This window comes from Marmota monax, unplaced genomic scaffold, assembly GCF_021218885.2.
Source record: "Marmota monax isolate L192 unplaced genomic scaffold, Marmota_monax_Labrador192_F-V1.1 WCK01_AAM20220418_F8-fsc00079, whole genome shotgun sequence".
Classification (NCBI taxonomy): domain Eukaryota; kingdom Metazoa; phylum Chordata; class Mammalia; order Rodentia; family Sciuridae; genus Marmota; species Marmota monax.
In genome coordinates, this window is record NW_026694099.1 from 773602 (window position 1) to 798199 (window position 24598).

Here is a 24598-nt window from a genome sequence, read left to right on the forward strand (position 1 = left end):
TGTCTATAAATTCTATGGAAGCAAATAAATTACTTTTCATCTGGTCCTTCATAAACTTCAGTCCCTTTTTTTTTTTTTTTATTCCGTCACCTAAGATCCTTGTTCAAGAAAGCGTTTTCTCCTGCAGAAGAAACCCATTTTTCATATTTGTTAAGATTTTTTGAATTAACTGTAGTTTTAAAGGACTCAACTTTATAGTCTAGTCATTCAGAGCCTAGGGACACACCTGATGACCAGAAGGTAGTAGAGTCATGCTGTTTGCACTCGAGCTCCTAGCTGCTGCTGACCAGCACTAGCTTGCTGAGCCTCCCAAACCAGGGAAGAGGCCTGAATGACCTATCTAGTATTTTCCAACCATCATAACAAAAGTATTTTGAAGCCCAAGATGAAAGGATGTGATTAAAGAGGACAAAGGTATAGGCTGCTAAGAGAAGAAAACATGAGAGATGGTTTCCATGTGATAGGGGACAGGAAGTATGTGGGTGGAGGTGCTCAGGGCTGGGTTTCCCACCACTGCAAAGAGTGGCAGGGAATAGACGATGTACAGTGGTTGTGGTAGATGGCTTCTGGCCCACCCCACAAGAGCATAGAAAATTAACCACCCCATAGAAGTGTTGAATTAGAAGCAGCCGGAAATGCTACAGTATACCTCCATCTATACAGTAGTACTCAAAACCAACTCCTTCAAAAAACATTTCAGCTAAAATAACACCAAAGAATTGGAAACCCAGTTGAGGAAGGGATAACAATGTATTTCTTTAAGCTTGAAGGAACAGCCCCACAGCTAATTCTTCTGTGCATAAGGAGTGGAGGACCAGAGAGCAAGTAAAAAAAAAGCCAGAAAACAACTTAGCTACCTTTAAGTTTAAACCTCAAGACATCAGTCTGCAGGTTTTTGCCATATTGCAAATGATGACAAGACACACCAAAGTTGGAGTTTCCCAAGTGATGATAACTGGTTAAGGTGAATCACCACCTCTAAGACACAAGTTAATCTCATACTTGGGAATTTAGTATTGGTCCCATGTTCCTCAAGATCATTGTCAGAAACTTTAATCTGGAAAGGCTCTGAAAATTGTAATGTCTTGCTTGATAGTTATTATTCTCAGCATTTAACTTGTCTTCAAATTCAGATGTTTTTATTTGAAATACCTAGACTAAAATAATCCAGAAGTCTCTTGATAATGCTATGACATCTGTATACTGAATTTTAAAGCAAATTTTAAAAGTGCTCCCTCATAATTTTAGTGAATGTATCCTTCTGTTACCAGCAGCCCAGCCATGGGACCTTGCCTGAATCCTGACTGCTAAGACTCAGCCCCCTGTCTGCTTAAAAAGTAGGCAAATGATGGGGAAAGGAATTTCATGTAGTTTGATCAAACTGGGGAGCTTTGACTGTTTCTTATGTAGTGTCCAAATCCAGCCACCCAAGATCCAGGCTGGTTATACATAGAGTGGTAACACATGGGCCAGAGATCCACAGCCAGATTTGTCAAGTTACATTGGAACATAGTTACACTCATTTTTTTTTTTTAAAGAGAGAGTGAGAGAGAGAATTTTAATATTTATTTTTTTTTAGTTCTCGGCAAACACAACATCTTTGTTTGTATGTGATGCTGAGGATCGAACCTGTGCCGCACGCATGCCAGGCGAGCGTGCTACCACTTGAGCCACATCCCCAGCCCTACACTCATTTTTTAAAAAGCCTGCTGATTCCTATCATGTTCTCAAACCTGAGTTTGTGTCAGGCAGAGAACTGACAACACAGAATTAACCCAAGCTTTTGACAAAAGTTCCCAGGTAACTGCAAAGTACACAGAAACTTGAAAACCACTGCTCTAGTTCAGTTCTTCTCAAATCTTAATGTGCACACAAATCAGCTGGGGACTTTGTTAAATATTCTGCTTCTGTAGTTTTGGAGTAATGCCTGGGTGTCTCCTTTACAGATAAACTCCTAGGTGATGGTCAACACTGCTAACCAGTGACTACATTTTGAGTAGCAAGAATCAAAAGCCCTGCTCCCACAAGACGGCTTCACACTGAAATCACTTGAGTAGCTTAATCTCCAAAATCACTCCAAGGATTTAATTTATTCTGGTGTGACTCAAGCATTGGTATTTTGAGTTCCCCAGGTTGTGCTACTGTGTAGCCATGCTGGAGAACCTCTGGAGCATGACTCATTTGGGGATTTAGCTTTAAATAGTGGAACTCTCAACTTGGCTTGTTTCCCATATATGGCAACTCTATTGCACACATGATGGCAACAGGGTAGCTTTCATGGTAACATATAAATATGCCCAGAACTATATTCAGCCAGCAGAACTATATTCTATCCAAGCTTTGTCATGAACTCTGATTTTTTTAAGATGTTGATGAACTTTTATTCATTTATTTATATGCGGTGCTGAGAATTGAACCCAGTGCCTCACACATGCTAGGCAAGCGCTCCATCGCTGAGTTACAACCACAGCCCATGAACTCTGATCTTAAAATACAAATCTAGCTTGGATTTCCTCACCTATCTACTAAGGATTAGAACCCCTAGAATTTTTTTTTTTATTTTTTGTTGTAGTTGAACACAATACCTATTTTTATTAATTTTTTTAATGTGGTGCTGAGGATCGAACCCAGGGACTCACATGTGCTAGGTGAGTACTGCTGAGCCACATGTGAAAGCACACTCTTTAGTTCAATTTCTAACAAAGTGCTTAATGGTGCAGCTCCAGGAATGCATTGTGTCAGAAGAGCTGAACCACCTGTAACAATCGAAGGATTAGTAAAGGATTGCCTGCTGCAGGCAAAGGACAAAGGACTGCCATTTCCCAGGTTGTCAGCAATGCCTTTTGTCATTAACTTCAAATACACTTAATAAAAGCAAACAAGTAGAGTCACAGTTACAAGTTACCAATTAATAAAGAGTTTATTAGTACACAGGAACGGGGGATTTTGACCAATAAAAAATAAAAAACAAAAAACCAGTCAGAGGCATAGGGAGGAGTAGCATGTAGTTTTTTAATGTGAAAGGTAAAAAGTTACAATTAATGGAAAGCAGAGGTCATGTTAACAAAGTTCATTACAAAGCTGGTCTGACACAAGACAAAAAATTTCCCCAGGCTCTCCACCTGCAGACCAAATGAGAGTCAAAAGTTGAGTACAAATCTGAAGAATCTATGGGTGCAACAAGCTGCTGTCTCAAGACCTTTTATCCAAGGGACATCAAAAAGTGAACCTAAAAGAAAGAAACAGAAAAGTAAAATGTCTTATGACACTACAAACAGGTCCCCCAAATCCATGAGATAGTAATGGGGTTCCTAAGCTCAGAACAGAATTTAAGCCAAGCTAGAACAAACACAATGAGGCAAATATTTTTCACAGAGTATTTTATGGAGCAGTATCTATAAAAATAATGTTTAAAGCTAAATTCCAAGCCCACAAAGGCAAAACTAACGAGGTACTGGGAAACATGGACTCTAACTCCAACTCTCTCATTAGTAAGCTGTATTATTTTACATAAGTCACTTCTACCTGCTGGCCCACAAATTCTTCAAGGTGAAGGAGTTGCAGTTTTACCTAAAGAAACTTTCTGATGTTAGAATACACCTAAAACACTGATTTTTAGCTTTGAGAAAGATAGGAAGAAAGAGAATTCAAGAAAGTAGGAAAAAAAATTCAATCTCAGATTTAATAAAGGACCAAAGGAAAAGAAAAAAAAATAGTTTTCATTTAAAGATAAGGTTATTTTGGGTAAAGTGAAAAATGACTCCAAGAGAAGTAGTTCAGCTGCTGCTACAGCAGGAGGGAACTGGGATCTGGAAATTGTGAGGTGTCACCATTCCAGAAAGACACAGCCTTCCTTTCTTGTCTTCAGAGTCGGCTTCCCACTTAGTGGACTCCATGATAGGTATAGCCAGAAACTAATCTCTTGCCCCTGGGGACTCCTTCCAATGTTTCCACAAGATGCCAATTTTTCAGCAATGTGCCATTAAAACGCTGTAACTTTCTATATATGCCATGACTTGAAAAAGGTTGGGAAACACTACCTTTCAGAACTGGGCTACCCACCCCAGTAGGTAAAAAGGGCATCACCTTATTTTGCATACCAATTCAAGTGACTAGACATTCCAGCATCAGAGCTTCCATCCAGAATGCTTTCATTTCACTAACAATGACATTTAAAGATATGCTACATAATTGCAAAAGATTTCAGTGCAACCATGAGAAATGTGTAAAAGAAAAAAGCAAAAACAGGGAGCTAAGTGTTCACAGTGCTAAATAAGAACAAATAGCCTATTAAAACTCACCTATTCATTCCATCAAATTTGTTAAAACAAACTCTAGTAACAGACTATGAACCAATACATCAGTTCTAATAACCAACAGTTCTAATGGTGAGAGAGGACTAAAGCCTAAGGCCATTTTAGTGAATAAACTCTTGACACATTGAGAATTATAAAAGGACTCCTGGTTTAACACAAAAGTCAAATTTTAAGATTTTATATTAAAATGTAAGACTATGAGGCCAGTCCATGTGGAAGGCAAAAGTAATTCATGATAGTAAAAGAGTCTCTTCTCTTAAGGCAAAGATATATTTACCAGACACTATTCCAAAAGCAGAAGTTCTAGAATTCTTTGAAATGATAGCTCTAGGTTGAGGATATAACTTGCCTAGCAAGTGTGAAGCCCTGGGTGAGATCTCCAGTACCATACATACACACATACATACATACATACATACACACATACACACACACACACACACACAAAAGCTAGTTCAACAAAATCAGACTATTCAACAGCTCAGAGTGGTTTTTTTGTTTTGTTTTGTTTTTGTTTGTTTGTTTGTTTTTAAAGAAAGAGAGAGAGAGAGACAGGATTTTTTAATATTTATTTTCCAGTTCTCAGCGGACATAACATCTTTGTTTGTATGTGGTGCTGAGGATCGAACCCAGGCCACACGCATGCCAGGCGAGCGGCTACCGCTTGAGCCACATCCCCAGCCCTCAAAGAGTGGTTTTAACTGCTAACAAGGGGATAAAGGTTTTGGTAAAATGACTAATAAAACCTCCTCCCCTGATACTGAAATTTGGAAATGTGCAAAATAAAAGACACCTACTGAGAAAGTTAGTAGGACTTCTTGAGTCTATTTTACCCATGCAGAAAGGACAGTGACATTTGATCAGTCTGTTCTAATCATCTTAAAAAAATAATAACTCTCTCTATAGATAGAAATGATAATGCCAGACAGGGTCATTTTTATTTGGAAGCGTATTCTTCTTTAGTTTCATCTCTATTCAGATGTTAGCACTACGCAGATATGATCAAATACTGAATTTTCCTTAGAATCCACCTCTTCCTGGACACCCAATTAAAACTGAAATTTGAAATAATGTAAATCAAAAACCATTCTGCAGAAATTCCAAGTTCAGAGCTCAATTTGAACCATAATTTTAGAAAACACAGATGAGATATTTCTAAAAATGAAAAGCACTTCAGAAATCAGCCAATTCTCTCACTTTAGAGATGAAGAAACTATAACCTCAAAGTCTGACAAATTTGTCCAGAGCTGTGCTGTTCAACACTGCAGGGACTGGTAGTTTAAATAGGTGATTATTTAAACTTAGATAAAATTAAGTGAAATTAGGTGCACACCTGTAATCCCAACTACTTAAGGAAGCTGTCAGGAGGAGCCTAAGTTCAAGGTCAACCTGGACAACTTGGTGAGACCCTATCTCAAATTTTTTAAAAATAAAAATGGGTTGGGAGTATAGCTCAGTTGATAGAATACCTCTGTGTTAGATCCCTAGTATAAATAACAACAACAATAATAAACTAAGAAGCTCAGTGATAGAGCTCTTGCCTACCACGTTCAAGGCCCTGCCTGGGTTCAATTCCAAGTACTAAGTAATAATAATAATTTAATTAAAAATTCAATTCCTCATGTACTTAGCCACATTTCAAATATTCAATAACCACAAGTGCTTAATAGTTACCACACTGGGCAGTGCAGACCCAGAATACAAGATGCAGTCCAGGTCATCCTCACTAGATTTAAGTCAGATCTGATATGCATTTTCCTGCATTTCTCCTGAACCACATTAGAGATGCCCGACTTTGCAGAAATATTTCAAATCGCCTGTCTTCATCCTTTCTTATGAACCTCTTCTATTTCCCATTAAAAAAATGCAAGCTTGGGGCTGGGGTTGTGGCTCAGCAGTAGAGCACTTGTCTAGCATGTGTGAGAGCCTAGGTTCAATCATCAGAACCACATACAAGTAAACTAAAAATAAAGGTACTGTGTCCAACTACAACTAAAAAATAAATATTTTTTTAAAAAAGCAAGCTTAATATTTTTAATGAAAACCTTCTAATGAGAAGATGTATACAGTCATCATTCCAAAGTCCTTGAACCTAACAGAAAGCAAATAATATAAAAGTTTAGAGTCTAAATGTCCACTATCAAGTTCATGCACAGTCACTTATTAGTTCCACAGCCAGGGAAAGTCAACTTAAATTCCACCGAGGTTTAATTAGTTCAGGTGTAAAATTGGAATACTATTTACTACTATCTGTCTACCTCCTCTCCTCAGGGTGGGTGGTAAAAATCAAATGTGTTAACGTAAGAAAAATTACATGTGGAAGGCATGTGAACCTACAAACTTGGTAATGTAATCAATGTTAAGACATTTTACAAATGTTATTTAATTTTATATAAGGCCTTATATAAAAAGTGTGCATTTTGTTGTGAACTTTAACATTTCACATTCTGTGAACAGATGGTGGAAATCTGGAAATAAGAATAAAAGCAACAACTGAAGGAAAAACAAAAGCAAAGCCCAACTTAGGAACCACAAAAACAGCACTATCCTCCTCAAACACAACAGGGATCATCACAAATTATATCATGGAAGGTTAGTTGCTTGAAGAGGCTTTGATTACTAGTCAGGCCACACACCTGTGTAAATAGGGAAACCAAGGCTCAGAGACAAGCTTAGCTGTCCCTTCAACTAATTAACCATATAAAATCCACAGTGCAGGTCTTCCACCTTGTCATCACAACTGCTTCCCACTGCACAGCCTCTTTTATCAGTATTTCCTTGACTGTTTTCTTCCACAGCACTTCCAAACACTTACTGAACAAGCATACACTAGGACTGTTAGTCCTGTGCTAAACCCTGAGGTCCCTACTCTCAGAAAACTTGAGAATCCAGTGAGAGAGAAACAGGAATGTGAAGGAACAGTTTTATAACAACGAGATAATGCAGCCTTAGAGGTATGCGCAGTCAACATGAGAGCCCAGAGGATCCTATACAACAGATAAAGAAGGGATGTCCTAGTATGGGATTCACCCACTCCAAGGGAGGAGAAAGTGAGGCAGGGAGTTAGGACAGCAATGCAATTCATAAACACAAATCTACTTGATATTCTCCCCCTCCCCACTTTGGTAGTCTTATGGACCAAATACAAAATAGAGTTCAGTCACCAAATACAAAGCCATCAATTAGTGTTCTTTTAGTAATAAAAAAAGCAGATTGAAGGTTTTAAAAATAAAAGGTAATTTTTTTTTTTTTAAAGAGAGAGAATTTTTTTTTTTAATATTTATTTTTTAGTCTTCGGCAGACACAACATCTTTGTTTGTATGTGGTGCTGAGGATCAAACCCGGGCCGCACACATGCCAGGCGAGCACGCTACCGCTTGAGCCACATCCCCAGCCCAAAAAATAAAAGGTAATTTAATCTCACCTTCCAACCAGGGGAGAAATGTGTTGGAAAAAAGGTAATATTGTGCCTACCTCAGAAGATTTTCTACAAATTCAGGATAATACCCTCTTGGAGAACTTATTTGGTTACTGGACCTAATTCAATATAAGGTAGAAATGTCAAAGACAAAATAAAAATAGATCCCGCATCAAAAAAAAATTTAAAGATTATTATCAGTGGGAGCTCATTGTTGAAAGCAATAAAAGGTCTAGAATGAACCAAAAAGGAAGCTCTTGAACTTACAAGAAAAGAAAACACAGGTAAAATCTGAGGATCTATGTGCACCTGTTTTTTTCTGTGTAATAAAACCCTTGGGCCACTCAAAGGTTCTGGGCCCTTTTGTTCCTAGCTCAACAGTGCCCACTTCTGGTCAGGCTATAAAGCAACCCCCAACCCAATATTTAAACCCACTTGGACCTCTGCTGCCCTCCTATGACTGGAAAAGAAACTGGGTTTTATCACAGAGGATCAGTGGTTTCTTCCCCCAAATTCTACTTTTTGTAGTACAATCTCGCAACAAAGGAAATGTACAATTCACTAGGTGGCAGCAGAGCTTAAAGAATAACATTTAGATTCCCTTCCAGAGGTAATTCTCTAGAATCATAGTTTGATGAATTCGAAAAGCCAACACAATTAATTGCATGTTTGTAAACAGTACTGTCAGCTTAAATGTTCTGCCTAACCCCACAATCTCCTTGCTCTAGCTCAGATTAAACAGTATAGATGTTTAAGGACTGGAAGGAGAATGTCTCCATTAAAAAAAAAGAAAGCAATGGGGCTGAGGTTGTGGCTCAGCGGTAGAGCGCTTGCCTAGCACATGCAAGGCCCTCCCTGGGTTCCATCCTCAGCACCACATAAAATAAATAAAAGTATTAAAAAAAAAAAAAGGCAACATTTTTTAAATTTTAGCCAAAGCATTTGGCATACAATCTCCCCAGGAGGTGAGCACATTTCAGCTCAGGTTTGTCCCTCTTCACTGAGTTCACCTTTCCCTTTGACCCAAGGCCCACATCAATACGAACTTTAATCTTCCAAATGTGACCAAATGTAGCTATGTCCCTCTTTGCCTCATTTTCTTCAGAAACCTGAGATGATATTTTTTTGAAAAGAACTTCAAAGAAACATGGAAAAACAAAATAGGAAATAATTATGGGAAGCACATAAATTTAACACTCAAATCTAATGAGTCTATCATGCAGTTATTAAAATTTACTGCCATCTTAGTGCCAATAACTGATCGTTTCAGGTGTTCATGGATTCTTGGGGCTCAGAAGCATATTAGAAACATTTTTACTTTAATATTCTCGTTTTTATAATAATCTAAAAAATACTGAGTCTAATCATAACCACGTAGATAGCCACCCCATAATCAGTATTACTAACAGATAGAGCAAATTCTATCACTGGGTTTCTCAAACTGCTATCTTTAGATATGTTTTCAGGAGACCACGAAGTCTCTGGAAAAGGTTTTATTTATTTATTTATTTATTTATTTTAATATTTATTTTTCAGTTTTTGGTGGACCCAACATCTTTATTTTATTTTTATGTGGTGCTGAGGATTGAACCCAGCGCCCCGCGCATGCCAGGCGAGCGCGCTACAGCTTGAGCCACATCCCCAGCCCGAGGAAAAGGTTTTATTAATATGCATTATATTTGTCCTGGTTGACCAGAACTGCCATGAAGTTCAAGTCTTACAAGACAGGGAAGGAACTAGGATTAGAGAGGGACTCAAAGACAATATCAGCTGACTCTACAATGTTTAATCTGTTCAAAATCTGTCAATTCCAGGTAGTAGATATAGGAGTGCTTGTTATATTATCCATATTTTTCTACCTTTTCAAAATCGTCAAAATAAAATTAAAGAAAGGAAAGTCACAAGGTGAGGACAGTGATAGAACATCTGGGCTGGGCTGGGGATGTGGCTCAAGCGGTAGCGCGCTAGTCTGGCATGCGTGCGGCCCGTGTTCGATCCTCAGCACCACATACAAAGATGTTGTGTCTGCTGAAAACTAAAAAATAAACATTAAAAATTTTTTTTTCTCTCTGTCCCCCTCCCTCTCCTCTCTCTTAAAAAAAAAAAAAATCTGGGCTACCTTTTTTTTAAATTAATTTTTTTAATTTATATATGACAACAGAATGCATTACAATTCTTATTACACTGGGCTCCTTTTTAAGCCTACTTCTTTAACTCTGCAATTGACAAATACCATAATATATGGTAAACAACTCTGAGTAAAAACAGGGCACAAAAATCATTGTTTTTTGAAGCAGGACTGTATTATCACACTTAATGACTATAATAGACTCTCTAAATCTCAGTTCCTGATCTGTCAATGCAAATAAGCCTACCCTTATGAAAATGAGATACAGAACAAGCACTTGAAGCATGGCACACAGTGAGCACTCAGTATCTCTTTACTTTCTTACTTTCCCTAGATCATATTTATTTTTTAGCTCAGGGCCATTTTCTTTTGATCTGACTTTTCTAACATAGCTGCTGGTTTTAAATGTCACCTTCAAATTCATGCAAGATCAGTTACACTACAGATGTTTATTTTTTTCATACCCAACTACCATTTGGAAAATATGGAGAATGTTCAATCTGTTTTATTTTACCTTCTAAGTTGGTATAAATGTTGAAAACTCACTTTGGAAACTATTTTTAATGTGTTTTGGTATACTGTACATATATCTGAGTTAAAACCACATAAAAGGGCAAATAAATGTATATTTAAAAAATTGAAAGGAGGACAGAGTAGGTAGTACACGTCAAGTCAAAGATCTCTGTGGAAAATGCTTTGGGCAATCCCCCAGAGAAGAGAATTTTTCTATGAACATACTGCTTTCTATAGAATGATTTAACACTGCAATCTGGGACTGGAAGATTTTGCTGAAGAGATTTTGCTGTACCTTGGGCCCATAACTCCCAGATGAACAGGTAGGTCTAAGGTTGTTAACATGGTTTGCACCACACAGTTTCTCCTGAGCCTGCATTTTTGTCTGTTTCTGTCATAATTTTGAAATAGTAAGTTCTCTACAGCAGAGTCCTCCTCCAATCATAACAGTCCTAGAAAATAATTTTCCATGATTTGGTATCTCCCTGAGCATAAAGAATATCCTTGAAATGTTTGTTCTGTCACCTTCCTAAGTATATACCATGACTCATCTAGGAAAAAAAGAACTTTAGATATCCACAGTAAGGCAACCAGAAGACTTATGGCCTTCCCAACAGTCTATCAGAGAGCCCAAGAATTACTTGAAATATATACAAGCATAAGAAGGTCAAGGCTAGAGACTGCACTTCCTAGCTGCACTCCAGGTTTTACACTGGTAACAGATAACTGGTGAGAGCTATTATCCACTGGTCACACAACTCATCTGCTGTTCCTGCTCCAGACAGCACAGTAACTCCCTTCTCAGTCTCTCACAGCACTCTGCTCAAAACTCTGGTAAGACTCTAACCATGTTGTATTTCATCTGTTATGTTTACATGTCTCCTCCTCCACTAGATTATTCACTTTTGAGGGCAGAAGCCACAGATTACTTCTCTTTATATTCTTAGTAACAAGGCACTGACTGGCAAATAGGGAGGGAAAAAGGGAGGGGCAGGTAGAAGGAGGACAAACTCAAGTCTTAATCAGGTCTCCAATGAGTGAAACTCTTAGGATAGTAGAATAAAGTGGTTCTCAAATTTTTTTGAATGGAATAAACTACCTCTGCCAATTTAGCACTATCAAAAATGAAATCTTAAACAAACTGTAACATAACTATTTTTGAGGCAATTTCAAAGGAAAGGATTTTTGTAACATTATTAGTAACTAATTAATTCATGCCAGAAAATAAAGTATAGTCACTGTCATTGCATGCACTTTACACATGTTTGCTCTAACTCTTATATTAGATTTCCCCTGACTAATACAAAAATTGTAGCTTTCCAAGTTGTGATAAAGAGGTTGATCCTGGAATGTTTTTCCCCAAAATCGGTAATACTTCCTAAGGTTCTCTTTTCTCTATCAACTGGTAACAGCAGCATTAAATTTTGTAGAGTATGAGGCTGGGGTTATAGCTCAGTGGTAGAGCGCTTGCCTCACACATGCAAGGCCCTGGGTTCAATCCTCAACACCACATAAAAATAAATAAAGTTATTGTGTCCAACTACAAAAAAATAAATGTTAAAAAAAATTGTAAAGGCAAAGAGTGTATGCATTCATGTAAGCTGCATGAACACTGGGCCAAGAGTACCAATGGACAAAGGCACTTCTCCACAACCAGGTTATGTGGCTGGGGAAGGCTACTGGATTGTTCTGAACCTCTGTTTTCTCATATATAAAGTCAATATACAATTTGGAAAACATCCATGAACTTATTAGACCTTTAGAGTTTTGACTGGCAGGGAAGGAGAGGCCAAAGAGAATTTTTTTTTTTTTTTTGGTGATGCTGGGGATTGAACCCAGGGCCAACTGAGCTACATCCCCAGCCCCAGAGAGAGCTTTTTGATTTCTATCAATCAACACAGTTCTACTTCCACTCCAGTTTTCTATCAGAATTCTATATATGAGCTTGTCTGGGTGGGGCAGGAGAGCTTCATGCTAAACCAAGGAAAATGGTAAATGAACTAAATGGCATCACACAAGTCTTTTCCTAAATTAATCCAATTTCCCCTTTAATTTCAGCATAGGACACACATTAGCAAAGGGCTACAGTCATTCATTCAACCTACAACATATGGCTTCAAGTATAAGTGCCATACTGGATACTATGAGAACAACAGCCCAGACTTTTAAGTCATTTGAGATGGAAATCAGAAAAAAATTTAAGAGCCAATCCAGCCATGCACAGTGGCACATGCCTGTAATCCCAGAAACTAAGGAGGCTGAGGCAGGAGGATGCTAAATTTGAGGCTAGAATGGGCAATTTAGTAAGATCCTGTCTCAAAATAAAATAAATAAAAAGGGCTGGAGGTTGCAGCTCAGTGGCAGAGCACCCCTGGTTTAATCCTCAATACCAAAAAAAAAAAAAAGAAAGAAAGAAAAAATCCAAAGGCAAAATCTGTAATTTGTGTTTCTTAAAAAATGAGCTATTTTCATAGTTATTGGTGTAAAAATTAATAAATTAACTATAGGCAACACTTATCTTCTGTTATCTTAAGGATATATAAAACAATAAGGAGACAATGACCCAGAGCAATAGCAGTGAAAGATCCATATTAATGCATACTTTAAAGACCACCTCAAAATTCTGCAAACCTCTCAGCAGCAATACAGGAATCCTGATAATTATGATCAAACCAGACCCATCTAATTTCTCTTCCCAAAATCTACATGACAGGACAAGGACTATGATTATCACTTACATTACTTCAGTCTCCTACTCCTCAATTAAGTAACTGGGAAATATTCAGCCCACAAAGTTCATGACAACAAGGTGCAGGATAGTGCTGGCAAAGAGAAAATCAGCAAAGGCTCGCTCTGGGGAGATGCCTTGGAAATCTGCTTTGTTCTGTGGGTTGATCTGTATTCTCAGGCACACTGCAAAAGGAGAACACAAAAATAATTATTTAGAAGTTCAAAACAAATATGACTACTAATGAACACACATACATCCTATGATGCAACAATTCCAGATATTAATGTATTTTCACATGAAAAGGCACCTACAAGGATACCCATGATAGCCTCCAATAGGAAACAATCTGTGTCAATCAACAGTAAAAATGATAAATTGTAGCATATGCAAACAATACAGCAATGAAAAGGAGCTTCTGCTACACACAATACAGATAAAATACACAAGTATCAGATATAAAAAGTACATGCCATCTGATTTATACATACATATCAGATGGCTTTATATATATAAAACTTAAAACTCTGCAAAACAAATCAGGATTATAGTTCTTTCATGAGAGAAAGGTGGCTGGGCAGATGCAAGGAGCCTTCTTAGGTACTGGAAATGTTCTATTATTTTTAATCTGTTATCTATTATTATTAGATTGGCAAATTTTAAAACTTATCAAAACTTATCAAGTTGTACACTTAAGCGTCATAATCTTTTTTTTTTTTTTTTGGTACTGGGGATTAAACTCAAGGGCATTCAACCACTGAGCCACATCCCCAGCCATTTGTTCTTGATTTAGAGACAGGGTCCCACTGAGTTGCTTAGTGCTTCACTTTTGCTGAGGCTGGCTTTAAACTTTCAATCCTCCTGCCGCAGCCTCCAGAGCTGCTGGGATTACAGACCTGTGCCACTATGCCTGACAAAGCTTCACAATCTTAACTGTTTGATAAAAGAAAGTTAAAGGAGCCAGACATGGTGGTGCACACCTGTAATCTCAACAGCTCAGGAGGCTGAGGCAGGAGGATCACCGGTTCAAGGTCAGCCCCAGCAACTTAGCAAGTCCCTAAGCAACTAAGCAAGACCTTGTCTCAAAATAAAAAATAAAAAGAACTGGGGATGTGGCTCAGTGGTTAAGCACCCCTGAGTTCAATCCCCAGTCCTCCCCACAAAAAGGAAAAAAAGTTAAAGGAAAAAAAAATCTATTCTCAAAGTTACATTAAAAACCACAAGTTTATTGAGGAAAAAAAATATTATCAAAAAACTCTAAGAATTTATCTCTTAATTTAAAGGCTTCTAATTATATCTAGAGAGGGATGTAGCTGAGGCAGTAACAAAAGAGCTGGGTGAATAACAAAACAAAGTTATAGGCCTAGGGATACAGCTCAGTTGGTAGAGTACTTGCCTCGCAAGCACTTTTAAAAGTACAAATTACTTTCTAACAAAATATATGTATAATATACAGGAGACATATATATTATAAATATAACTGCTCATCCATGAGACCTACCTCCTAGTTATAGATAAACTACTTTCTGATAGCTTCTTATTTGTCTCAAAAAAAGGTAGGAGACCTAAGCTATATAACTCTTAACAAAGAATTCGACACTGCCACATTTATATACCCTTGAAGATTCTAACATGGCACATTAGCAACCATCACAACTGATTTAAAAAAAAAAAAAAAAACTCCAGGACTGCACTTTTCCAAAATACCTTTATGCCTGTGATAAATTATTACGCTGCCTAAGAAAATTCAAATTTGCTTTAGGCTACCAGCCATTCCATCACTAAGAAAAAACAAAGACCTGAAATCTAATCCAAAGGCCAGAAAACTATTAGACTAGTTCTCCTGACTCCAGGACCATAGCAACAGTTTTCATTATGTTTAAAAATGTAAACATAGCCAGGCATGTGGTACAGACCTGTAATCCCAGTGGTGGGGGAGGCTGAAGCAGGAGGATCTTGAATTCAAAGCCAGCCTCAGCAATGGTGAGGTGCTAGGCAACTCAGTGAGACCCTGTCTCTAAATAAAATACAAGATAGAGCTGGGGATGTGGCTCAGTGGTCAAGTGCCCCTGAGTTCAATCCCCAGCACCCCCCAATCCCCCAAAAATGTAAACACTATGAAACTGCCACTGATCTTTTCAGGCACCCAAGCTCTTCAAAAATACAAAGGACACTAACTGAATCAAAAGCAACCAATTAAAATCCTGCTGTGAAAAGTACAGATTTATTCATTCATTTGGGAGAACAAATGGAAATATCCATTAATATTTATGGTGTTTTACCTTTTGACTAAGAAAACATTCTAACAGCATGTTTGTAAGTTGAAGAAAAAAATGAAAACAGTGCAAATGCCACTCAGGAGATTAAATTATACTATGAACAGACAATGAAATCACATGCAATTATTCAAAAGAATAAGGCAAATTTTCTATACATTGAAGTAAAGCTATTCACTTTCATTAAGTAGGAAAAAATAGAATTACTCCATTCCATATTTCTCTTTTTAAAAATATTTTATTTCTATGATAAAGTTATCGTTGGTTTTAGTTGGAATCTAGAAAATATCCAGAGAAATAAATACTAAACTATTAACAGTTGGTTATTAGTGTTTGGGGAATTTTGTGGGGACAAAGAAAAAACTCCTGGTGAAAGCTTATCTGCTTAAAAATTAAAATTGATGTTATCCTTATCACTGTAACCCAAGTTATTTCAATGACAACATAAGAATCAGAATTCCACAAGGATGGAAAGAAACTCAGAGGTCATAAAAAACAAGCACTCCATGGGGTGGGAGGAGGTGGGTATGCTGAGGAGGCTGCAAGAATCACCTGGGAAGTTTTCCAAAGTATACTTACCATTTACAGAATCTGGTAAGCCACCCCCAGGGGAGATTACAAACCTTCCAGAGCCTGTGTTACCATAAAGGTGTCACATCCCTCAGATGCACTGGGAACAAAAAAAAGTAAAGAATCTTGCCTGCTCAAAAAGCTCTTCCAGAAACAAGCCTTCAGCGTCTCCCTGAGCACTTCCAAAGATGGAAATTTACTACCTCCTGAGGCAGCCTGTTTCATTTTAGCAGTTCTAATTTAATCTGCCTCTCTAAATGTTCATTCATTCAGCAAAATATTTACTGAGCATTCTCTACGAGTCATGCATTGTTACAGGTGCTGGGAATATGGCATAGAAAAAGACAGAAAAAGAAAGAGTCTGGCTCCCAAGGAACTTATATGTCTATGGAGAGAAACATAAAACAAATATTGTAAGTAAACAAACAAGGAAATATCAAATAGCAATATGTGCTATAAAGAAAATAAAACAGAATATTAAAGAGTGACTGGGAAGCTATTTTTTACTCAGTGGCCTCAGAAAGCCTCTTTAAGAAAGTGATACTTAATACCAGTATCTGAAAGACAAAAGAATCAACCATATAAAGATCTGGGGACAGAACATTCTAGATAGTTAAAAAAAAAAAAAAAAAAAAAAAACCTAACCAAACAGTAGTGATCAGCAGAAGACAAATCCTATAAGATTTTTAAATCTCAGAAAAGAGTCTGGATTTAGTTCTAAGTGCAATAGGACAGTATTTCAGGGGTTTGAGTAGCTGAGTAATATAAATGATTACACTTTTATTTTTCTGAGTCAGGGTCTCGCTGAGTTGCTCAGGTTGGCCTTGAACTTTCAAATTCTCCTGCCTCAGCCTCCCTCAGTCACTCCCTCAGGCATGCACCACTAAGCCTGGCTGATAATTTTTTTTTAATTGGACAATATTAGAGAATATTGAATGAGAATGATCCAGTAGAGAGAGAGAAATTAATGATGCAGAATGGAGGGATAATTGCAGAAGCTGAATTCCTCAGAGACATGAGAAGACTAGATTCCCTGCATGAGTCAAGGAGCTGGCTGCTGACAGGAAAGGGACACATCTGCTTAAAATTTAAAATCATCCACCACCCATGGGAAGTAAGTCAGAGTGTATGGGAACAGCAGCAGGTGGGCTGTTATGATTCAATAGGAAGTAGAAGGATTCCTGCCTACTTTTATTGTTTTAGTTAAAAAAAAAAAGACTAAGATCATCAACTGAGAATAAGAAAAAGAGGAAAAAGAGAAAAAATTCAAAAAGCATATATTGGCAAAGTAAACATTAGCAAAGCATTATTACAGGAGCACTGGGCAGGGTTTGGTGCCAACCATGTTCCCACTCTCACAAAAAATTCCCATCAGCACCATATTTATAGTTACTTTTTTGCATCTCCCACTATTGTAAACTCTTTTAGAGTAGAGACTATGTTCCTGTGCTTCACCTTAGCAGAGAAACTAGCACATAATTGTTCAGTATTCCTTAAATTATTATATACAAGTTCACAATTTAACATATACAGTATTAAGCACTGAGGATGAAGAGATGAAAGATGTCCCTACCCTCAAAGGCTCACCTTTCAGAGGGAAAATAGGCACAACAGTAAATACAGTACCATCTATCTCCCTCCCTCCCTCCCTCCTCCTCCTCCTCCTCCTACTTTTCTCCCCCTCCCTCCTCTCCTCCTCCTCCTCCTGCTTCTCCTCCCTCCCTCCCCCCCTCTTCCCTCTGCACAAACACAAAGAATGAAGCAGGAATACAGAAGATTTCAATCTGCAGGAAGAGTCAGGAATGGGTTCCAAAGGAAAGACCATCTAAAAAGCAAAGGAATATTAAGACAGTCAAAGAAAAGTAAAATAATAGCTTCAGATATCATGAGTATTGAGGGAATTACCTGTCAATAATGATGGAGCATAAGGTACAAAGGAGACAGAGGCAAGAAATGCAAGAGAAAGGCAAGAGATGAAGCCAGAACATGAAAGAACCTGTGTAGTTTTTTGTTTTGTTTTGTTTTTTTAATTTTCTTTTGAGAAAGACAAATGTGGAGAGTAGCACATCAGGTCCGCAAGTCAAATCAAGCCTGCAAATACAGCAGAAGAGACTTCAGAGGCTCGAAGGCCAGTAAGGCGAATTATAGTGGCCTAGATAAGAGATATGAAAAACCTGAGGCACTGAGGATGAAGAGGTAGCAATGGACATGAAGATGTTTAGAAACAGAATAATCAGTCACAAATATGGCAAAGTTCCAATCTCCTAGACGGCAGTTATGAGAGATAATAGGATCCACAAATTGGGTGGTCAATACCAAAAGAAATGCTGCACCTCAGTCCACTCAGCCTAAAAGCTCCCTCCAACCCATGCTGGATAGTCTCCCTGCCTTTCAAATTCAATTTCTTTCGAATATGTAAACTAAGAGTAACAAAAGTATTTCCAATGAAAAGCCAAAATTGTTTCAAAGGTTAGAAAGAGAATAGATCAAAGTTGAAAAGTGATTTAGAAACTGATTTCAGGGACTGGGAATGTAGCTCAATAGGTGAAGCACTTGCCCAGCATGCACAGGCCCTAGGTTCAATCCCCAGCACAGACCGCCCCCCGCATCCCCATTTCAAGACCCTAAGATTTATTTTAAGAACACTCTTATTGATTTCAAGACCTAAGAGTAAAACCTGACTTCAACACCTAAGACTTATTTTAAGAACAGTCTTACTGTTTTACACATGTCCACCCTAAATAGCACTTTAAATAAACAGAGATTTCAGTTAGGCAGAAAAGAAACTAAAAGGGCTTCCAATACTGGAATGTTACTCTAAAAAGGGATATATGTCCTCCTCTAGCAATATTTTAACCATAAGATAAACAGCTGCTGAGGATGTTTGAAATCCATCTGGAAGAAGAAACATATTCTGAGGTTCTTTTAAAGCCTACTATACATACACTCATATGTGTTTAAAGCCTACTATACCATACATATACTCGTATATATGTGTATGTACATTCATATATACACACACACAAATATGTGTAACATATTTATAATTTACCATCCCCCTACACCTAGCTCCTTCCTGAAACCATGACTAAGTCTCCAGATCATGAGATGAGGGAACACAACAGACCATCTCATACCACTGGACCCAGATAACAGGTTTTTATTTTTATTTTGTTTTGTTTTAATATCACAGCATTCTAAAATTGGCTTAAAATGCACTGGTCAATTTTTCCAAATAGCATATGCTAAATTAACCCATGCAGAGAGAACAGAATAAAGTGCCAAAAAAGAAATTAGGGAAACAGATTAAAGAACTTCACCCTCCAATTCATTCTACATACTTAACACCAATTTTAAGTCTCTCCTTTACTACAATTCTCAGATGCTCTTCCTTATCCACATATATACAAATTCTTTGGCCTGGATCTCAAAGTTTCAGCATCTAGCATCATCTAATCCTTCACCACAATCTCCTACAATACCCTTTCTCTAGCCATACTGGCAACCTCCATTCTCCTACACACACCACACACATACACACATAAAAGTTGAAAGCCCGCAAACAGATACAAGTTTTCCTTTCCCAAAAATGAAGAAAGGATATGCATCAAAATTTTAAATTTCTAATTAAAACTAGTTTTCAAATAATGACCTGGCCTAGCAAAGGAGGTAGGATTTAGTAAACTCAAATGATGTCAAAAGCAATGCAAATGATACCTTTCTATGGCAACAATGAATTGTCATGAATCTTTTTTCTGAAGCCTCTTATTTCTCTGTCCCTATTACCTATTATCTCACAGATTTGGAAACCTCGACCCCCACCCACACTCCCATATCAGCCTTAAGACTAATATGTCTCTTCACTAAGCATTCTCCTCAATAACAAGCCATCTAGTTCCCATTAGAGAAAAGGACAGTGTGCCAACGCAATTTTAGCCTCAACAAGCTCAAAAATGGGACTTGGTGTAAGTAGAAGTCATCTGCTCAAAAAACTTTTGATTTTTAACACACTAACCTATCAATAGTCCATGTCCACTCTTCACCAAATCACTCTTTTCCATGTGGCCCTGAAAAGTCATCCTTAACCCTAGAGTCTTACAAAGTCATCTTTTAAAAAATATGCTTTAGGGATTTGCCTCAGGAAGACAAAAATCACAAAACCAAACTAATCAAGAGGTTTGACCTCTTGATTGGATAATAAAATTCTTATAGTTAGTATTGAGTTCACAGAGAAAAGAAGGCTAGGATGCTGCCACAGGTCTTGGTCCTCAAAACTCAAAAATGGTAACTAAATGTCTAATCAACCAGCTAATTCTGCAATTCCAGACCCAGACCCAGACCCAGTTAGCACACAAGTCCTTACACCAATTTTTAAGTTCTGAGAAGTAAAAATATCTCTGGTGTGTCTTAATTAGCACATTTTAATTAATGCATTTTACAGATCTAAAACTTTAAGCAGGCCACGGTCCTAAATCATCTCCAAATGATTCTAACACTATCTTTTGTCTGTGGCCCAACCAGATTGTAAATGCTTTGAAAATAAGAAACATACAGGGCTGGGGATGTGGCTCAAGCGGCAGCACGCTCGCCTGGCATGCGTGCGGCCCGGGTTCGATCCTCAGCACCACATACAAACAAAGATGTTGTGTCCGCCAAATACTAAAAAATAATATTAAAATTCTAAAAAAAAAAAGAAAAAGAAAAAGAAACATACCGCTCTATTCCCCTTCTCGGACTATTCCCAAAAGACCTAAAAAGAGCATACTACAGGGATACAGCGTCATTAATATTCATAGCAGCACAATTCACAATAGCTAGACTGTGGAACCAACCTAGATGCCCTTCAATAGATGAATGGATAAAAAAAATGTGGCATATTACTCAGCACTAAAAAATAACAAAATCATGGAATTTGCAGGGAAATGGATGGCATTAGAGCAGATTATGCTAAGTGAAATCAGCCAATCCCTAAAAAACAAATGCCGAAAGTCTTCTTTGATATAAGGGGGGCAAGGGGGGCAACTCAAAACAGAGCAGGGAGGAAGAGCATGCGAAGATTACCATCAAACAGGTAGGAAAGGTGGGAGGGAATGGGAGAGAGAGGGGGGAATTGCACGGAAGAGGGAAGGAGACCCGCACTGTTATACAAAAATACATATAAGAGGATGTGAGGGGAAGGGGGAAAAAAATGAGAGAGAGAGAGAGAGAGAGAGAAATGAGCTATGGTAGATAGGGTAGAGGAAGGGGAGGGGAGGGGGATAGGAAGGGGATAGGAAGGGCAGCAGAATACAACAGACACTATATGGCAGTATGTATAAACGTGGCTGTATAATCAATGTGATCCTGCAATCTGTACATATGGGAATAATAAGAATTCATACCCCATTTGAAACAAATGTATGATATATGATATGTCAAGATCAATGTAATGTTTTGAGCAACTAATAAATTTCTGATGTTAAAAAAAATAAAAATTAAAATTAAAAATAAAATAAAATAAATAAATAAAAGATAAAAAAAAGAAACATACCACTAATGAATTCCCCAAAGCATTTACCATAAAACTGAGTATTCAACTCAAAATTCAACTGATAGCCTGTCTAATGATCACAATGAAAAGTAAACAAATTCTGGTATGTTTTCAAAGTTAAGTAGTAGTCAAAACCAGTTTCTGGAATAGCCCATGTAGTGGCCACTTATAAACTGGACTGGCTAACACTCCTGGGCCAAGCCTGTTCTCAGCTTTCACTGCATCTGGTTGGGCAAGAAAGGTCAAATTTCGGTAAAAATTTATGGAGGCAGTTCTCATTAAATATGGCAGTTCAGCCAGGAATGGTGGGCCAGGACTGTAATCCCAGTGGCTCAGGAGGCTGAGGCGTAGTGGGCTGGGGATGTGGCTCAGTGGTTAAGCACCCCGGTTTCAATCCTGGTACCAAAAAAGAGGAAGGGGGCATTTTAAATGCTGGGAATTTAAAAAGAAAACTAAAACATAATTATGTGAATAACAATCGAGTTCAGGATAATGAAAAAAGTAGGACAGCTTCATCCACAAGAAATAAGTGGGAGCAGCTAAAAGCTAAAATCAAATAAGAACGGGATCAACAAGCAAAGCACCCATATTTATTTTCATCACACTTTAACTTAAAATTTTCCCCAGAGATCACTAATGATTAGGCCTACATGAGAGAGAGAACTCAGGATTGGATTTTTCATTTAAAAGTCTACCAAATTGAAAGTTAAAGTTAAGTGAAAGTTGGAATTGGATTTTTCCCTGGACCAATATGAAGTGCAGGGATCACAAGTGGAGCAGCGACATGAAGTTGTCTTCAGATATTAAATTCCAGCTCCTAAACGGCTGTTTAGTATTGGAAGACTGACAGACAACCTCTCTGGGCCTCAATTTCCCCACTTACAAGAAGAGTACTGTTCAGACTCTTCCAAAACTTTACAGGGCGGTGGTCTGCTATAAAATAGCGAGAACAGAACTGCTCATCAAAGTAACGCGTTATTGTTGTGATTACTTATAGAATTACCCGCTAGGATGAAGCTCCCCACACAAGAGATGAAGCCCGAGAGGAAAGAGTTGAAGGGGAAAGTCCCCACGAGGAGACAGTAACCGAACTGCAGAGCTCCGGTCAGCAGTATATACAGAAGATAAGCGTCCAGCAACTTCAGCCGCTGCGGAGTGGAGCTCAAGTACTCTTCTAAGAACCGCGAGATGACCGACACTACTGACGCGGACATGACTACCACGCTGGGATCTCCGGGCCGCTCGATCCAAACTCCTGGAGAATCCGACGTCCACAACCAAGGCAGCGTTTGCGCGCGCGCAGTGCGGCAGCCCAGCTCCGCCCCGCCCCCAGGAGCCAATTTGCGCAAGCGTACAAGCAGGGCGAGGCGAGGGACAACTAATGCGCAGACGCAAACTGCATCACACAGTGCGAACTACGGCCAGAAATAGTAAACGCGCCTGCGCACAGGATACGTCATTGGGCTGGAGACGTGTCCTCTTTTTATTCTATTTCCGCCGTCCGTTTGATGACGCCCACTGTTGCTCTGGCAACAAGATATTGTGGGTGGAAGAGGGGGAGAGGTTTAGCAGCGCGCTGCGTTGCTAACCACAGCGTTCCGGCTCTCTTGGGTCCTCCTGAGTCCTCAAAAACTAAATGTTTGAATCTACTTAGAGGCAATGTTTGACGCTCTCGGGGTTCGGTACCAGTCAAGCTTTAATTCTATTAAGGACTCTGCCAATACCTATCACAAATCATTAGAGCAAGTCAAGTTTCTCCGTAATGAGAACCACCGCGGTTAATTCTTGTGCACGCACCAGTGTAGAATTGTTTGGGGGCGAAGGGGGCTTGACTTCTACAGGATCATAAACCGAAACTCCGGGTCTGGCCCTGTAACCTAAACCTGCAGATATTCATTCATTCACTCAGCATTTATGGGGCGCCTCTCCTCCTAGCTTGGTGCTAAATTGTAGAGACTTTCAAGTGAGTCAGATAATACAATCGCTTCTTTAAAAGAGGCATTATGAGAATGGTCGCTTATCATGCATAGATCATGTCTTCAAGAGCTCTCCGCCCCCCATGCCAACGTCTAGAATCTGGTGTGATATCCCAGGGTGTTAACACTGAAAGGCCCGCAAATGCATGTCTAGTGCAACCCTACCCTCCAACTCATTTTGCAGAGGATTCTGAAATGAAGGTTTGAGGGTTTGTATCTTAACAAAACGATATTAACTATTTTTAGCGTTTTAACTTTTAAAATATCCAGATCCTGCCTTTTGACTTTCGTTGTCCTTATAATCTCAAATTCATCTGACCTAAACCTACTTTGCCTTTGCCTTTCAACTCCAAGCCTTCTGGCACATAACCAGGAATTTTATTTCAGCTTCTAAAACTCTGAGCTGTCCTAGGTACAGGAGCAAAATTTCTAAAACAGCAAGTGAACAACAACTTTTCTTCATTTTGACTTTTATTTGCGTTTAGACTGAAAATTCATCAGCATCAACAAAATATATTGATTTTCAGTGATAAGCAAAGGCTTGCTTAAGTTCTTGAAAAAAAAGAGAAATGTCCTTAGGAAGTTTTTCAGTTTATTTGAAGAGGTTTTTACTGTTATATGAACTTAAATTCAGCCTAAGCCCTCTTATATTGCTATGAAAAAAAGAGTCGATAACCAAACTGGTTCCTGTTCAACATAATATGGTAGAAAATGTCAGTTTCCCTGACAGTTGAGCCTTTCTCCCTGCCTCATCAGCAAGTAGAAGAGTAGAATTCGACTTCAGACTTTACAGGCTGGGCAGATGCTTTTTAATTATTCAGGAGTGAACTTCTCAAGGGGTTTCCATTCCATCCGCCAGGCTCCTTCCAGCACACTTCCTTATGTTTTCCTGCCTTTGATCCTTGTCAACCATCATTATTAACATCTTCACGGGAACTCCCACAGGAGGAAAGCAGAAGAGATGAAAAACATCAAATTCACTTACTGAATGCATCCCCTTCTGAGAACTGCAAAGTTCCACTAATATAATTAATTAAAACTTTTCTGGAGTATTTAAAACAAGATAAGATCTTATTCCATGTTCAGCTTATGATTCTATTTAACTGATCTATCAATAGAAAGTTGCTAATACTGGTGTTGGTT

The 24598-nt window shown here is 38.4% G+C and overlaps 1 protein-coding gene across 1 annotated transcript; it reads right to left on the minus strand.

Annotated features, from left to right (window-relative positions):
- Positions 1-2992: 2992 nt before the first annotated feature.
- On the minus strand, positions 2993-22783 carry Dad1 (defender against cell death 1). Its single transcript, XM_046465326.2, has 3 exons — positions 22483-22783; positions 13114-13288; positions 2993-3229 (listed from the first exon to the last, which is right to left on the minus strand). The coding sequence occupies exons 1-2, from the start codon at positions 22691-22693 to the stop codon at positions 13158-13160; spliced, it is 342 nt and encodes a 113-aa protein (XP_046321282.1). The 5' UTR covers positions 22694-22783; the 3' UTR covers positions 2993-3229; positions 13114-13157.
- Between the last annotated feature and the right edge of the window lie 1815 nt (positions 22784-24598).